Source organism: Rhagoletis zephyria, unplaced genomic scaffold, assembly GCF_001687245.7.
Source record: "Rhagoletis zephyria isolate East Lansing unplaced genomic scaffold, Rhagoletis_zephyria_1.1 Rzeph_scaffold_01390, whole genome shotgun sequence".
Lineage (NCBI taxonomy): Eukaryota > Metazoa > Arthropoda > Insecta > Diptera > Tephritidae > Rhagoletis > Rhagoletis zephyria.
The window spans coordinates 36571-55255 of NW_016158474.1; the positions used below are offsets into that span (position 1 = coordinate 36571).

The 18685-nt window shown below is 36.4% G+C and overlaps 1 protein-coding gene across 1 annotated transcript; it reads right to left on the bottom strand.

The window, feature by feature from the left end:
• Positions 1–2999: 2999 nt before the first annotated feature.
• On the bottom strand, positions 3000–4061 carry LOC108363825 (uncharacterized). Its single transcript, XM_017617318.1, has 4 exons — positions 3853–4061; positions 3444–3643; positions 3303–3380; positions 3000–3251 (listed from the first exon to the last, which is right to left on the bottom strand). The coding sequence occupies exons 1-4, from the start codon at positions 3863–3865 to the stop codon at positions 3000–3002; spliced, it is 543 nt and encodes a 180-aa protein (XP_017472807.1). The 5' UTR covers positions 3866–4061.
• Positions 4062–18685: the final 14624 nt, after the last annotated feature.

Sequence of the window (18685 nt, forward strand, 5' to 3'; positions counted from 1 at the left end):
AATCTGGAAAAAAATTTGTAGATTTCAAAAAAATGTGGTAGATCTCTGGGTTTGGATCAAACTTTGTACAAAAATTAAAAAAATCCGGCAAGGTTTCACCTAAATTGCAAACTTTTTAATTAGACTCTAAAAAAAAATTAATTTTAGTATAATAAAGTGCAAGATTGAGGTTGCTAAAAATTGCGTTGAGTTTTGGCAATTTTTTTCCCTGCAAAGCAGTTCCTTCCATATTAAGATATTTTTCGAACATATTTTAAGAGATTTGTGCAACCTTGCGGGTGCTGCGAGTTTTTTTTTTATCACATCACGAAGTAGCGAACAAATGTGGCACGTTCCAGAAACAGCTAATTGGAATTTGTCGATTTTGACAATTGTCAAGTAAAAGTAAACAATGCCTCAGAAACCTTAGATTTGCTTATACTTGCACAAAAATCGCCGTTTTTTAACATTTTCGCTATTATTTCTTTTTATAAATCATATAATAATAACAATAAAACCACGTTTCCTGTCGAAAAATTGATTAATGAGAAAATTCACTGTTTTACAGTTTATTTTATCCTCCCATTCGGCTTTGTTTACTTTTACTTGAGAAATTTCATCGTCGCCGGAATCTTGTATTATATTGTAGAAGCTCAAAAAAGTGGCAGATCTACCACAATGTGGTAGAAGTCCGATCACTGGTGATTAACATGGTTGTTGAAAGAATGCGCATTGTTTGAATACTAATCTGATGGTTATTTGATATGCAAACAGGTTGGTATGCGTCTATCACTTGGGTGGAGATCCTTATAGAACAAAATATAATCAGTAATGATGTCTTATAAACAGGGAACGGATTTCATGGAAATTGCCTTTTTTCTGCTAAAGAGATAGAGTATATTCGATTAAGAATGTCAACGATTTAGCTTTCCCTGATTCCATATATACACATTTTATGTTGCCTTTTTTTGCCTTTTTTAAGATATTTGCCTTTTTTTGCATTTTCTACCATTAAAAAAGTGATTATAGCATTTAGAATTCTTTTTTTTTTAAGAAAAAAAAAATATACACATGCCCATGCGGCTTATATAAGCGCAGGGACCTCTTGCCAAATTGGTGTNGTTGCCTTTTTTTGCCTTTTTTAAGATATTTGCCTTTTTTTGCATTTTCTACCTTTAAAAAAGTGATTATAGCATTTAGAATTCTTTTTTTTTTAAGAAAAAAAAAAATATACACATGCCCATGCGGCTTATATAAGCGCAGGGACCTCTTGCCAAATTGGTGTTCGAAAAATTCAAAGCCGTTTTCTCAGCTAACGTAGGCTTGGAGACAATAAGGGGTGTGGCTAAAATTGTAAAGGGCGAGGAAACCGACCTTATTCCTGATAATATGAACGTTTCAAACCTTCCATATTTAAATTGGACTCCACTTTTATCAACTTACGTCGAGCGCACATTTAGTACATTCAAGGCTTTTCTTCGCGAAAATCGAATGAAAATGCTGCCAGAAAACTTCAAAATGCATCTTGTGGTTCAATGTTACTACAACTATACAGATTAAAGTTTTATGAGTTAGAAACTCGAAAGGATAAAATAGTCAAAGATTCAAAGTACAAATTTTTCATATAATGAAACTAGTTCATAGTTTTTCTCTTTTTACTTGTAATATAAACATTTCTAAAATAAATGTATTTTTTGATTGTTTTTCGTATTTTCTGTCTTTTTTTAGTGCATGATTTTGCTTTTTTGGCAATACCTAGTGCCTTTTCCTTACTTTTTCGCTATTTTATTTTGCCTTTTCCAGCCTATTTCGTTATTTTATTTTGCCTTTTTTATAGGTGTTTAGGTCCTAAAAATCCGTTCCCTGGTTATAAATTATGATCTGTATGTTATGAATATTATGTTAATAATATTATCTCCAAATATATCAAATCCATAACGAAAAATTTTTCTCTGTGTAGATTCATTTGAACATCCACCACCACCTTTATAAGATAGGCGAAATTTCCCTCACCCATTCTTACCACTATCCACTTATTATCCCATTCGTAACAATTGCCGAACAAAAGCAACAATCGAAATCATCGATGCAAAAACAAATACATATTGTTTAAATACTTCATTTAACAAGTAAAGAAGTCTAAGTTCAGGCAAAGTCGAGCATTAAATACCCCGCGCTCGTAGTAAACAAAGTTCTCTCACCTTTCTGACAACTACCGCGAAATGGCAAGGAGGGTGGTTTTACCCTTATTTCAAACATTTTCGTTAATATGCTCAGTTAGACTTAATAAAATAATTTAACCGTGTTTGATAAAGGGCTTGTTCAAGTTGCAATCAGAGCCGCAATGTTGCGCGAATTATTAAAGTATCACGTTCATTTCTAGCAACGTATTATCAGTTGCGCAGTTGCAACAATGTTGCAAATTTTCATCAGTACGGCAGTAATGCCGTTTTTATTACGTGCCTCGAACAAGCCCAAACTTATGTGGTCATAGGTGAGCGGTGCCACGGCCATTTTCCTTCATATATTTTTTTTAAAGATTGCTGTTAGTATCAACTTTGAGTAAATTGTTGTGAAGTTTTCATAATTTTAACATTTACCATTATATGAAATGTGGGTGTAACTTTAATCCGATTTCAAACATTTTGTTTGTTTTTAAGTTCAATAATTATGCGGAGTTTGGTGGAAAAAATTAGATTCAGTAGTTACTTTACTCTTTAAATAACCTTTATATGGGATGTGGGCGTGGTTATTGTCCGATTTAAACAATTTTCAATAATTAGCTATGTTGTGCAAGGGTCAAAAACTGTGCTAAGTTTGGTAGAGCGGTTAATTAAATACACACACGTAATCGTAAGTGGGCGGAAATACACCCATGTTAAAATAATTTTTAATATTCTTATATTGTAGGTATAAATTTTGGGGAATAAGCTTCAGTGGTTACTAAGATATCGCATTTTATTTTATTTTTTGCAAACTACCGTTACATGGGAGGTAGGCGTGGTAACGGTTGCCCATTTTCAAAAGCGCATCCGCCCCCAGCTNATTGGAATGCTAAATTTTTGCTGCCAGTACATACGAATTCTGGGAAAACGCACACATCCCATTGCAATATGCATTCCAAAGAAATTTTTTATTTCTCCAGAACTAGTATGCAAACTCTCTCCAGTTTTTAAGACAGTGTACCTATTTGTACAACCAGCAGCATTTTCAAAAAAGTTGTCATCAAAATATCTCGTAAAATACTGTAGTGGAGTTTTAACCATACCGTCCTGTAAAATTTTAATGTTTTAAAAGTTAAATTTACTATAAATTCATCTTACACATTCTGTTGGGATAGCTGTTTCTTCTGCTCGGGGAGAAAACGGTTTCCGTTTCCATATAAGTCGACGGGAAGAAGTCTGTAAATTTTTTGTTAGGATGAATATTAATTTTTTATTTTACAAGAGCTGAACTAGACTTACTGGTCTGATTCCTTCTTCGTCAGTTGCATTTTTACCGATTTCCGAGAATTGCTTTTGGTGTTCATCATCTGGTTCGGAGTTTTCGCTGTCAGTGCTTTCACATGGCAAGTAATTTTTGTCCAGCACTTCGTCGTCACCACTAAAATCTTCCAAATCGGAATCTAGTAACGCGTTAAGAATGTCTTCTTCTGTCAATGTTTCTAAAAAAAAATTATAAATTTTCAATGAAACAAGACCCAATGCGCACAATTGATGCACTTCACTAAAATATGCTCCAAACTTCACTTTTTTCATTAATAAATTAAAAACTCTATGTATAATAATAAAATTTAATATTAGGTTAACTAATTAATGCATAATTCACTTTTATAACACCACTAATTAATTTTTAATAAATTTTACAACTTACTTGAGCGGCTCATTTTCACAAATGACGAAGTCACTATCGCCACGATGCGATTTGCGAGCTAGCGGCACTTTAACGGCCAGAACAATGTAAACAAACAATAAAGCGAATGAAACGCACAATTGATTCATGTGGGCCTCACCTGCGTACGCTAAATATCAACGAAAATACGACAATTTATACCAACCCGCACAATTGATGCATTAGGGTCTGAAAGGGATACATACATGCATATATAGTACTAGAAAACTATACATACATCAGTGTTGCCGCGAATCATTTTTAGTGGTCGCCAAATTCCTATAAAAAAGGGGCTAAAAAATAGCTAAAAAATGTCGTTGTGGTTAAAAATGGTAGCTAAAATTTTGGTGACAGGTAATAAGGTCAATTGACTTTATTTCCCACCCTGGTACGAAATAAAGTAAATTGACATTATTACCCTTTCAAAAGCGAAATAAAGTCAACAAAAATTTGGAAATAAAGTCATTGACGCCATTTCCTCATTGAAATAGCGTCAACAATGCTTAAAGTATGTCGATTCATAGAAAAAAATGTTGTTCTTACAATAAACATTGCCCCGTAAATGTTGTTTTTTAATAGATGAAAAAGGTTATTGCCAAATCCTCAGTGTTGTGATATTAATCCACACACTATCATGAACTACCACCAATTAATTTTATTAAAAGTCAAACCACAAGAACATACACGGTCAATTGACTTGATGAGCCATTTAACAAATTAAACATATTAGGGCCGTAAACTTATCTAATTTAAACTATTGTTAAATCGTTAATAGATAAGTTAACAGCCTTAACACTTTTACAGTATGTATGTATAAAAACCTAAGGAACATACAATACATATAGATATGTATATATATCAGTCTTTCTTAGTTTAAAAATTCGTCTCTTACATAAATGAAAAAAATTAGATCAAATTAAGTATATACAACTTTTTCATGCCAAGTATGAGTAAATTCTCCAAAGGGCTAAAAAAAGGGCTAGGGACAATTTTAAATGTATGTGGCCAAAAAAAGTATGTGGTAGCTAAATCTAGCCACCAAGGGGCTAAAACGGCAACACTGATATACATGCATGCATATATATATTCATATGTATGTATGTATAGGATCCTGTCACGATGCTCTCCACCACTATGGACCTCTACCCCCGTTTTCTCTGTAAACAAGAGTGAGTATTACTACTAAGGTTTAGCGGTTGGTGTTTTTTACTTTAACTGGAATGAATGAAAATTTTTTATAAAATTATTATTTAGTAAATACAAACTACAGGCGTCGCTGCGGGTTTGAGGTGCACTACCACTCTGTGCGACCTTCGATCCCTGGTCCGGGAAATTCCTAAATTAGAAAAAAAAATCTAACGGCGCACAGTGCGTAATTTCGGCGATTTAGGGGAAGGAAAATCATAGCTCCCACAATTTTGACTCTAGAATATATTTTTTTTAGTTATGTACTTCTAATAATATATATAATTACGCTTTCAAAGGATGTGGGTGATTCCATAAGTCTAATATTTTATATGGGCATTTCCAGGGGGGGTCTTTATAGTCAAAAATTAAATTAATATATTAAAATAATTAAATTAATTATATCTCTGTTAGGTATGGTCGAATCTGGGTTATTTTTTCCACGTATATTGGTTGCATGTGCAGGAATATTTTTGCAAAAAATTTACCCGTTAGGTGGCGCCGGGGTCGAAATATTTTGAAAGCCCGTATTTATAGACTGATTTTGTTAATATTTGCGATATGTATTAGATACATAGTAAGCAATATATTCACAAAAAAATATAAATATAATTATATAATTTGATTTCTAATATCTTCGCACCATTTTGGCTGCCAGTTTTCACTTTTGCATTAACTATAGTGTTTTACAAGAACTAAGTATACAAAAATCAAAACAAAAAAAAAGAAAACTTAAATTATTATTTGTGTTTCTTCACCATAAGGTCGATTTGATTTGATTTGAGATTTGTAGCTGTCATGCCTCAAAATAAGAAAAATCCCAATGACTAATTTTTTGTCACCAAAAATACACAAAAACCCGATCTTTTTTTCCCAAAGGTTGACTTTAAATCGACTTTTTTTAATTGTGCAATTTTGAGCAAATTCTTACTATTGATATACAGATGTCCAGTTAAAGGTTCCTGAAGAGATCCAAATGTCACACGCTGTCAAATAATTTATATCCTTATATGAAAAAAGCGAAATCCCATTTTTTTTAATCTAAAGGAGCGTAATTGATATGCAAGGTTGACGTCTAATATAATNATGTCCAGTTAAAGGTTCCTGAAGAGATCCAAATGTCACACGCTGTCAAATAATTTATATCCTTATATGAAAAAAGCGAAATCCCATTTTTTTTAATCTAAAGGAGCGTAATTGATATGCAAGGTTGACGTCTAATATAATAAATAATGTTTTTAATTAAGTTTACAATGTGTAAAATGCAAAGTATACCCAAGACTGCAGTCTCGTTATGAAATGAGACGGATACGACCACTTATTGATAAAGGCCGGAAAACTGGCAATTTTCGTTCGTCAAAACAGGCATGTTTGCACAAGCTCAGAATTCTTCCAGGTAATCTTCTAACAATTGGGGACCGATTTTCTATTACATCAGAGATCTATACGCACACATATCGTATCTGAACTTTTTTTTTAGCAACTTCGATTTTCGATTTTCCTTCCCCTAAATCACCCAAATTACGCACTGTGCGGCGGTCGCCCATCGGTAGGCAAAGGCAACCTTAGTACCGCATACATACATAGGTATCAATCGAAATGGGTTTGAAAATGTTTTATTTCTTAACTACATCTAGGAGGGTTGCTATCTGTTTAAAAAATCAAATTCAATTAGTATTATGAATTAAGGAAATTAGATAAAAGAAATATGTATTTATCGCAGTATGGGTGTCTGACGAAGTTGGTTTTAGAAGGTTTTAGTTTGGAAATATTTTGAAAAGTCGAATGTAATTAAACAATGCAGAAGTTAGGTGTGTATAATATTAAAATATGGTGAGTTGAGCGATCCTTACTTTAAGCATTTATATTTTGTGGGTTACACCTCGCTTTGAAGTGAGATACAAATTAGTTTATAAATAATAATAATAATAATAATAATAATTTGGAGCTTACACATATGTTAGTGTTTGGCCGAGCTCCTCCTACGATTTGTGGCGTGCGCCTTGATGTTGTTACACAAATGGGAAGGACCTACAGTTTTACGTCGACTCCGAACGGCGATTGCATTTTTATGTGAAGCTGTTTTTCATGGCAGAAATACACTCGGAGGTTTGCCATTGCCTGCCGAGGGGCGACCGCTGTTAAGAAACTCTTTTTTCTTTATTTGTACTGCGATGTTGCTTTGACCAGGGCTTGTACCCAGGCCCTGTGGAGTGGAAGCGCGCACTACATATCACTACACCAAAGAGTTATTAAAAGGTTGGTATCAAAAGTGTAATTTTGTTCAACTATACACAAGGTATATCAAATACTAAATAATACATGGATGCCAAACGAAAGAGTATTAAAAACTCTTTCGAAAACTTATAATATTTTTGAGATGTATGGAGAGGTTTGCCACCTGTTTAAAAATATTCAAATTATTTACTTATGAGCAGGGCCAAAAATGTTAAGCTTTTGCTAGGAATTGCTTATTCTGCTTATTCAGGGTTTCCAAGCTTAATTTTAACGATAATGCTTATTTTACTTATTTCAATGTCAAGAAATAAATTGCTATTATTTTGTGTGTGTGAATAGTAGTGTCCAAGGAGTTTTGACTTCTGATATTTCACAGCCTGCTGTCTCACTTATTCCTTCCGAAATAATAGAACGGGCATATATTTCTGTAAAAAAAAACAAACACACTTTAGCAAACCATAGTAGAAAACATAGAAACTTTTTAAGAACTCCATACTGCTTGAGAAAATTTGGCTCAATAAATTTTTTTTTACCATTTCTTGGGCGCTTTTTTATTCATCGAACAAAAAAAATGTTTGCAAATAATATCATGAAAATAGATTTGGTTTTTATCAACCCGTAACTTCAGTTACATTTCTGCTTGGGTACAAAAATTTTAAGCCAATGGTTCGTCTCTAAAGGTGTTAGATAGATAGATAGATAGATTGTTAGAGGCTATGCACTACGACCTTAGGTCTATTGTGCCCTCGGAGCTAATCACAACATATCGTCCAATCCTAATGCTCTGATGAATCCGAGCAGTTTCGAGAGAGGTAGAGAGTGTATATGCGTAACCTCGGGCCAAATCCTTCCCAGGTGTGTTAGCCTCGCATTCCAATAGGAGATGCCGTGGGGTTTCTGGTGTCACATCGCAGTACCGACACGAATCGCCTGCACTGATCCCCAGGTTATGCATATGGGCCCGCAGTCTGCAGTGCCCAGTTAGCAATCCTGCTAAGTCTCAGGTTAGTCTTTGGAAGAGTTATTGGTTCCCTAGATCTTTTGGGATTATATCCTCCAAGAAGTTCTTGCGCCTTACTTAGCCCAGGCGTGTTCTCCCAAAGTGCTTTTCTCAGGCCTCGCTCTTCTGCTCTTAACTCCTCCTTGATTGTATGAGGCCCCAATGCAAGGAATGGTTCAGGGCCTATAGGTCGAGTGGCTGCGACCTTCTTGCTAGTCTATCAGCCTCCTTGTTTCCCTGTATGCCTTTGTGGCCCGGGACCCACACCAGTTGTAGTGTGTTGTTTTACCCCAGGGTGTTTAATCTTGCTAAACATTCCCATACCACTCGTGATTTAATCTCACATGACGATATGGCTTTTAATGCAGCCTGACTGTCGCTGCAGATAACTATATGCTGCAGTCTTGCTTGTCTTTACAGAATTATTTCCGCACAAACACTTATGGCGTAAACCTCCGCTTGAAATATACTGGGGTAGTTATCCAGGGCGATGGATATCTTATCCCTAGGGCCAAATATTCCTGCTCCTATCCTTTCGTCGGTTTTTGAGCCATCTGTGACCCACCATTGGGTGTGAGCCCTGAAGGTGTTTTCTAAGATTGTCTCCTTCCAGGTCGCTTTGTTGCCTAGTTCGATCCTGAATCTCTTCTCAAAGATTGTCGTTGCACTCATGTCATCCCTGTTGAGCTGGGAGATAGGGATCTTAGATCTAATTTCATCTCCCAATCTGCTCGAGATCACTTTCCCTCTGCCAGTGCCCTCCTTCATGAAGTTGAGGAGGGCATTTTTGGCAATCTGTTCTACAACTATGTGCAGTGGCGTCAGGTCCAAAATGACTTCCAGGGCAGCGGTGGGGCAGGCTCGCATGGCACCCGTTAGACATGTGCACGCCAGCCGCTGGAGTTTGGAGAGCGATGCCCTCACTGTGTTAAAAGTGGTCCTCTCGGACCACGTCACCGCTCCATATGTAGCTATTGGCCTGACTATCATGGTGTACACCTTAGGATATAGGGGCTGCATCCCCATGATTTGCCGGCCAGTCTTCTTCACACCATTAGAGCCCGTGTGGCCTTTGGACTGAGTACTCAACGTGCTTTTTCCATGAGACTTTGGAGTCAAGAATGACCCCCCAGATATTTTACCTCATTGCACATTTCTAGCTCTATACCTCCCAGTTGATGTTGAGGCCCACCCTGCCGCAACATCTTTTCGTTGGGGTAAGTGCTCTTTGTACTATGTCACAGAGGGTGTTCTTAAATCTGCCCCTCGCTATGATTACTATATCATCCGCGTATTATGCCATTATTGGATAGTAACTCGAGTAATTCCTCTACTAATATGCTCCATAGGAGGGGGGACAAAAATCCCCCCTGAGGGCATCATTTAACTGTTCTCAGCTGTAAGATTTTGTTTCTNCTGGAGTTTGGAGAGCGATGCCCTCACTGTGTTAAAAGTGGTCCTCTCGGACCACGTCACCGCTCCATATGTAGCTATTGGCCTGACTATCATGGTGTACACCTTAGGATATAGGGGCTGCATCCCCATGATTTGCCGGCCAGTCTTCTTCACACCATTAGAGCCCGTGTGGCCTTTGGACTGAGTACTCAACGTGCTTTTTCCATGAGACTTTGGAGTCAAGAATGACCCCCCAGATATTTTACCTCATTGCACATTTCTAGCTCTATACCTCCCAGTTGATGTTGAGGCCCACCCTGCCGCAACATCTTTTCGTTGGGGTAAGTGCTCTTTGTACTATGTCACAGAGGGTGTTCTTAAATCTGCCCCTCGCTATGATTACTATATCATCCGCGTATTATGCCATTATTGGATAGTAACTCGAGTTATTCCTCCACTAATATGCTCCATAGGAGGGGGGACAAAAATCCCCCCTGAGGGCATCATTTAACTGTTCTCAGCTGTAAGATTTTGTTTCCTACTACCGTCTCTGCTAATCTGGTCCGTAGCATTGTTCAGATCTACCTTCGAATCGGGGCGGCTACGTTTCTCTTCTCTAGATTGCATTCCGTATGATAGTTGACAACTGGAACAGCGCAGTGTCCGTTGATCTACCAGCCCGATACGCATGTTGCCCATGGTGTAACGGTAATGACCCTAGGGTGGTGGTTCTGATACGATCGTCTAGAATTTTCTCCATCGCCTTTAGAGCAAACGATGATAGGCTGATCGGGCGAAAGGTGCCAATGCCAGACTTTCCCGCATAACATTGGTTAGGATCGGGGCTAGGAGATCCAGTTCTTTCTGGAGTAGGATCGGCCAAAGGCCGTCTACCCCAGGGGTCTTGTAGGGCTCGAACGAGTTAATAGCCCGTCGCACAGTTGACCAGGTGAACAGACGCCTTGCTATCCCCCAGTCCTCCGCAACGGGTCTATAGGAAACATCGCTGTCTTCTGCTACTGGAGGCAATGCTCCTGGGAAGTGGGTTGTAAGTAGAGCTACAGCCCTCTCTTCCTCACTTCGCGTGTAGCTTCCATCTGGTTGTTTTATTGCCATGTGGCTTTCAACTGTACCTCTAGCAGATGCTCTGTGTAATATGGCCGCTTCCGGAGTGGATCCCTTCACAGAATCTCCGAAATTATTTCTCTTGGCTTCGCGAATCTCTTTGTTGTAGGTGGTTAGGACAGAATAGTAGTCGTCCCAGTTCCCAGTCCGTTTTTCCCGGTTAAAGAGTTTTTTGACCTCTTTCCGGCGACCTGAGAGTTTGGAGTTCCACATAAGGATTGCTTATTGCCTCGTTTAAGCTGCCTACCTTTGCCTCCAGTTCCGCCCATCGCTTCGCCCTGTTCTCTAATTTTATGGTGCTTAGATTGATTTGTAAAAAGTTATGATAACTAACCCAGTCAGTCTTCCTAGGATTCCTACTGGGCGTACCTCTGTTCATAGAAGCCTCCAGGGGGAACTGTATGTTTCTGTGATCCGACATCGAGAGCTCCGAAGAAACTCTCCAGTCCGAGATCAAATCATCAGCCCAGCTTTTCCCGAGAGTAATATCTAGAACCTCCTCTCTTACCCTAGTTACAAACGTAGGCTTGCTACCCACATTGAAGATGCTAAGGTCTTTACTTAGTATAAATTCTAGTAATCTCTCACCTCTTCTGTTGGTGTCAGTGCTGCCCCACTGCACACTGTACGCGTTGGCATAGCACCCAATGACCAATGGGAGGCACCTCTTTTGGCTGTATTCTACCGGTGTCTTGATTTTTTCCGGTGGTATGGCAGAATCGCCTGCAAAGTAGGCCGATGGGACTATTGCAATTTTTTTCAATCCTTGAAATAAACTGAATATAAAAACATAAAGCTGTACACTAAGTTTTGTTGTTTTGGGAGCATATTTGCAAGCATATTTACCAATGTTTTAGTGTTCATCTAAGCGCTTAAATTGGAGTTTTTCTTGCTTATTTTCTTTGGCCCTGTTTAGAAAATTAAAAAATTCTGTTTCTTTAGCTTTATTGTGGAGGGTATACGTACGCAGGTTCCAAAGTTTCATTGTAAGTTTCTTTTTACGCATTTAATAATCAATTTCCAATTCAAAAGTTATATGCACCCATTTCCGTAGAATGGTAAACTGCTAGTTGTTAATCAGTAATGCAATGAACTTCTGACTAAAACCTGATTTTGCGATAATGCGTGCTTTGCAACGTCCCCGCATCACACGCATTGTTTGAAAATCAATCTCGTTTGATTTTTCCCGCAGTATCGTGCGAGAGATTGAGCAGTGAAGATATATATATCAGATATAAATTTCAAAATGTAAATGAAACAAAACTAACTTGTCAAAAAAATTTTAATATTTGTGTTTTAATTACCTCAAAGTTAGAAAAAGCCTCTCTTCAACGGATATAAGCGGATATAAAGAATAAAGTTTGTTGCGCTAATGATAACGGCACCCCGAAATTGTGCATATGGAAACTGTGCATACGAAATAATGCATATGAAAAAAACCGAAAAAATGCATACAAAAAAAACCGAAATAATGAATATATGCACAGTTTCGGTTGAAAACCGAAATAATGCATATGAAAAAAAACCGAAATAATGCATATATGCACAGTTTCGGTTGAAAACCGCAATAATGCATATTAGAAAAACCGAAATTATGCATATGCACTCTTTCGTTTGAAACCCGAAATAATGCATATATGCACAGTTTCGGTTGAAAACCGAAATAACGCCTATGAGAAAAACGAAGTAATGCATTCATGCACAGTTTCGGTTCAAAGCCGATATAATGCATATGACAAAAACCGAAGTAATGCATACATGCACAGTTTCGACTCAAAACCGAAGTAATGCATATGACAAAAACCGAAATAGTGCATACATGAAAACGAACTTATTTCTGAGTAGGCGGCCTTTGGCCGCGCTAAGGGATTATAACCCTTACTAAGTAGAACTCTCCTTTCTGTGTTGCCGGAAAAGAAGGGCGGAAGTATTTTTGCGCAGAATTTCTCTCTGCGTAGGCGGCTTTCAGCCGCGCTTAGGGATTAAAACTCTTACTAAGTAGGAGTAAATAAATCATATTAGAAAAAACGAAATTATGCATATGCACACTTTCGTTAGAAAACCGAAATAATGCATATAACAAAAACCGAAATAATGCGTGAATGCACAATTTCGGTTCAAAACCGAAATAATACAAATGGCACACACAGTTTCGGTTGAAACCCGAACTAATGCATATGAAAAACCCGAAGTAATGCATACATGCACAGTTTCGGTTGAAAGCCGAAATAATGCATATGAGAAAATACCGAAATTATGCATATGAAAAAAACGAAGTAATGCATACATGCACAGTTTCGTTTGAAAACCGAAATAATGCATATGGCAAAAACCGAAATAAAGCATACATGCACAGTTTCGGTTGGAACCGAAATAATGTCTAAATGCACAGTTTCCATATGCGCAATTTCGGTGCCCCAATGATAACATATATCTATATATATAATACGCGAAGGAATTTTTTTTCCAGGTCATCAGGTCTGCACCGTTCGTCCGATTTACAAAAATGAGGTGTCAAATTAAAGGGCTTGGGCTCAGTGTTGCCACTATTGGTCTTTGCCGACCAAAATTGGTCGCTTCTTTTTCATTTTGTAGGTTGGTAGGCAAAGTAAGATTTTGGTCGGATAGTTGAATTAAGTTTTTAAATTCTTAATTATAAAAACATATATTACAAACATCATTTTGCATTCAACTAATCCTGCCTTTAAAAATAAGAAACCTAATTGCTTTGGCCACTAATGGAGCCGATGTTATGGCTGGAGACTTGGGCGGGCTGAAAACATTATTGAGTGAAGAAACTGATTTATTTTATATAAAGTGAATATGCCACTCACTTCACTTTTGCTCAAGCTATGCTTGTAAAATATTGCCGAAAAGCATTGACACACTGTGCCGAGACATATATAGTTTCTATTCGAACAGTCCAAAGAGGATACATTAACTGAAGGAATTTCAGGGCACAATCTTGGGCATCTCAAACATGATGTCTTTCACTAGAAAGCGTTGTGTTCAGAATAGTTGAACAATGGGATAGTTGGAAACTTTATTTTATTTCCTGCTTTTACGAAGTAAACGGTATGCGATCTGCAGACCTGGCAGAAGAAATGTGTTGCAAAACCAAATGTTATTTTTTATTTCTATCGTATACATATAATGCTCATAATTAACAATCTTAACAAATAGTTCCAAGCTGAAAGCTCTCGTTTGCCATACTTATATGCAACTATCAAAGCACATTATCTTTTAATTTTGAGTAACTTTATTAAAAAAGATGCGATCAGTAACAATATTAATATTGATTTTATAAATGAAAATAATCATATTAAAGTCTGACATTTTTATTGGAACGAAAGATGAGATGTTTGTGAAAAGTAATGTCAATTGTTCTTGAAGTTAAAACCATTATATTAAAGTTCTACATAGAGTTGTTGGACTAAATAAATTTAAGATTTGATTTCAAGCGTGAAGATATAAAACTTTTACAAATAATATCTATAAATAAATTCTAAAGAAGATTTACAGATGTTACCTCTTTTGTTAAAGTTTCCCCATCTAATAGATTGCGATCCTGATATAATAACCTTGCAGTGGAATTTACTGAGGCTAATTGAGCTTGATATTTCAAGCGATCTGGATGTTGATATGTTTGGGAAAAAGTTTATTCTATTAAAAATGGAATGAATTAAAATAGGTCCATGCATCTCGTCAATGTCGTTTTTAATATAATTCATTAACTCATAGCTCTTCGGCTGCAGAACGCAAATTTTCAACGATTTCTTTGACAAAAACTAAACTTAAGATTGAAAGTATCAATAGCATGTTATGCAAGGAACTTGTAAACAAAAATGACCCGCACTATGTGTGGTCAGCTGCTAAAGATTTGCATGTGTAATTAATTGATTTAAATTTACTTTAAAGAAATTAATCAACCAAAAAATATTATATGATCTCATCTCTGTGCCTAAGACTGTACCTCCATTTATTTATTTCTTGTTTGTTTTAAAATGTACATAGTACATATACATATGTATGTATGTAAATGTTTTGTATTCGAAACATTTAATCTTAAATAAATGAATTGCATGCTTTCAGACTGCTTTTTTGTAATTAAAATTTATTTGGTAGTTTGTAAACGATTTCGGGTGGATTTGGGAAGAAAATTGGTAGGGGAAAAATTTGTTAGTGGCAACGCTTGGGCTGTAGATGTGTTATAAGGTTCTACTTTTTCGAAAAGAGTTGCCACTTGTTAAACAATTAAATTAAATTATTTACTAATCAGTGCCATTATAATCCGCACCATTTGTTAGATTTCCAAAAATGAGGATGCGACTGTAGAGTTGCCGTAAGGTTTAAACTTTTCGAAAAGAGTTGCCACCTGGTAATAAATTAAGCTCAAATTATTAAAAAAGTTAAATCAATTGTTACAATATGGTTATCTAACGGATTGGTGTAGGATGGTTGCCACATGTTTAAGAATTCTAGTTCAATTTTAAGTAAAAGAATTAGGTAAGTGAATAAGGTATCACTATATGGGTGTCAGACAAAAGAGGTTTAAGAAGGTAAAAGTTTTAAATTATCTTGGCTACTTGTTTGAAAAATTGAATTCAATTAATTTATACCCAAGTTATATGAAATATTAAAAATTGTTGTAAAATGAAAGAGTTTTAAGAAATATTTAGTTTGAAAATTTACAATATATTTGTTGCCATCAGTTTAAAAGGTTAAATTCAGATTATTGAATAAGTTAAACGAATTACAAAACGATTGTTATCAACCGAAACATTTCTGAACTATATTTACTAGGGTTATCACGTGTTTAAAAAATGTAATTCAACTTAATTCATCAGTTACTTGAAATATTTGTAACAATGTCTTACGAAAGATATTTCAGAAGATTTCGTTCGAAATTGTTTTTATTTATTTATTTATTTATTTGGTCTACAGAAAAATGTTTTCTTACAGACAAATGAGAATAGAACATTTAGATACATAGTAATTTATAATAATAATAATAATAATAATAACAGCATAAAATATCAGGTATGGTAGCTGGCGAGGCCTAGTCTTCAGTCTACTTTTGTGTGCGGCGGACGGAAAGACCTAGTTTCCGCTCCGCGCTGTGGACAGGCTGTTGATCAAGGTCGGTAAGGCCGGGTTTACGATCCATGTTCCCGAAGACATTACTTTGTATGTGTGGCAGGCGGAAAGCTCTGGTTTCCGCTCCGCGCTATGAACAAGCTGTTGAACATGGTCGGAAAGAACGAGTTTCCGATCCATGTTCCCGAAGTCATTACTTCGAGTGTGTGGCAGGCGGAAAGCTCTAGTTTCCGCTCCGCGCTGTGGACAAGCTTTTGATCATGGTCGGAAAGGCCGAGTTTCCGATCCATGCTCGTATTGTCTTACGCGGTCGCGAAAATATACGAAGCCGATTACAGTTGTACTAAGCAGTCATAGATATTGTGTAATTTATCATTCCCGGTTAAAGATATTAATTTATTTAGATACAAAAAAGCGATTTTCGTTTACCTCATAAACTGAACAGAAATACAGTTCACCAGCTGAACGATGAGGTGCAATGTAAGGGTTTACATGTTATTTATTCAAAATCTCAAGTAAGGTTTTCTCAATGGTAAAATAAGAGTCGGAGGTGTCAAAATAGTCGTAATGCTTATTAAAGTCCTGGCATAGGCAACGAAAAGCATCATGCATTTCAAAATTTGTTCTACAAATAGTTATCTTAATGGGCTTGTAATATCTAGAAGGCCTAAAGGAATACAAAACGTGATCTGGTTCAGTAGAAAGGGACTATTGACCATCCTGTTCAAGATCTTAATCATGAACAAAACCCCGAGCATCTCTCTACGGCTGTGCAGCGTTGGCAAATTTATGAGCTTCAAGCGGCTTTTGTACGGTGGGAGATTTAATGTCGAATCCCAAGGCAAATTATTTAATGCGAATAATAAGAATTGTTTCTGTACCGACTCGAGTCTGTCAGAGTGCGTTTGATATCTAGGGTTCCATACGACGGACCCGTATTCTAAGATCGGCCTGACTAGGGAGGTGAAGAGAGCTTTAGTGACATAAGGATCTCTGAATTCTATAGCCCAACGTTTGATGAAAGCCAAGACGCCCTTGGCTATATTAACACAAGAGTTTACATGGGACTTGAATTCAAGCTTAGAGTCCATGGTTACGCCTAGATCGATGAAATTAGTTACCTGATCAACACTATGTTCACAAATGCGGTAGCTATATGATTGAATGGGTTTTCTAGAGAAACACATAAACTTACACTTTTTCAAGTTAAGTGACATAGAATTTACTTCGCACCATTTAAACACATTACTAAGGTCCACCTGTAATTGTTTCCTGTCTCCTGGGGCACCAATGAACTTAAATAACTTAACGTTCGTCTGCGTACATTAAGCAATTCGTATACTTCAAAATATTTGGAAGATCGTTGATGAATAAAATAAACAGAAGGGGACCTTGAGGTACACCTGACGTCACATGAATTACACGAGATGAACATTTTTTAAAGATAACCCTCTGTTTCCTGCCAATGAAATAAGAAGAAAGCCAGCGCAGCAGGATTGGAGGGGAACCAATTTTATCAAGTTTGTATATTAGAGTTGAATGAGATACTTTATCAAAAGCCTTGCTGAAATCAGTGTAAATGACGTCAGTTTGATAATTACTTTTGAAACCATTGTTGTATTGTAGTGAATTCAAGAAGGTTTGATACAGTTGATTTACCTTTACAAAAGCCGTGTTGTGATACATCGATAACGGGTGTTGTGGAATAAGATAGTTCTTCCGTACCGATTTCTTCAAATAATTTATGAATGGCAGCTGTGTGCCCCCTATAATTCGCAATATTCGACCTGCTTCCATTTATATAAAGCGGCAAGATATACGACTCCTTCCACAAAGAGGGGAAAACTCCTTGCTTTAGAGAAGCATTGAAGATGTTTCTTAATGGCTTATATAGATAATCAGCACAACTTATTAGGACACAGGAGGGAATACCATCCGGGCCGCTTAGAAAAGAATTTTTTTAAATACTCAAATGAAGGAGAACATTGTCAGCGGAGATTGAAGGAATACGGATGTGGTCAAACTCTGGGAGTGGAAAAGGATAGCTAGAAGTTTTTTCATTTGGCTCGACAGAATAGTTCGATTCAAAATAAGTTGCAAACATATCAGCAATCATATCATCATCACTAAAAATAACATCATCCAATTTCAGTGTTGAGGGAAACCCATTTATTTTACGTTTTGAAGAGGTTGCCGCCTTTTCTGAAAGTCGAATTAAGTTTAATTATACATACGCAAATTATATGCAATTTTCAAATCTGGGTATCAAACAAACGAGTATTTACAAATCATTAGTTTGAATGTTTAGCATTTTTAAAGGGTGCTTGAAGAGGGTTGCCACCAGTTGAAAAAAAATCAAATTATTAAATAAGTTTAATAAGTTTAATTGATTGTCAAAATATGGGTATCAACCGAAATGAGTTTGAAAACAATTTATTTCTGAACTGTATTTCGGGGAGTTGCCACGTGTTAGACAAATCAATTTAAACCTAATTCATCTGTTAATTACAATACAACAAATAAACAATGCCAGACGAAAAAGATCTAAAATGATTTTAGCTTGAACATACCTTTAAAGAGGGTTGCCACCTGTTAAAAAAACGAACTTGTTTTACTTATACACAAGTTAAATGGAATATCGGAATATGAGTGTTAAACGAAGGAGTTTAAAAAAATTTAGTTTGATAATACTTTTAATTGGGTTGCTACCTATTTTTTGTTTAAGGTCATTAGATTTACACCGTTATTTCGAATTTCCAAAATGAGAACTCAAAT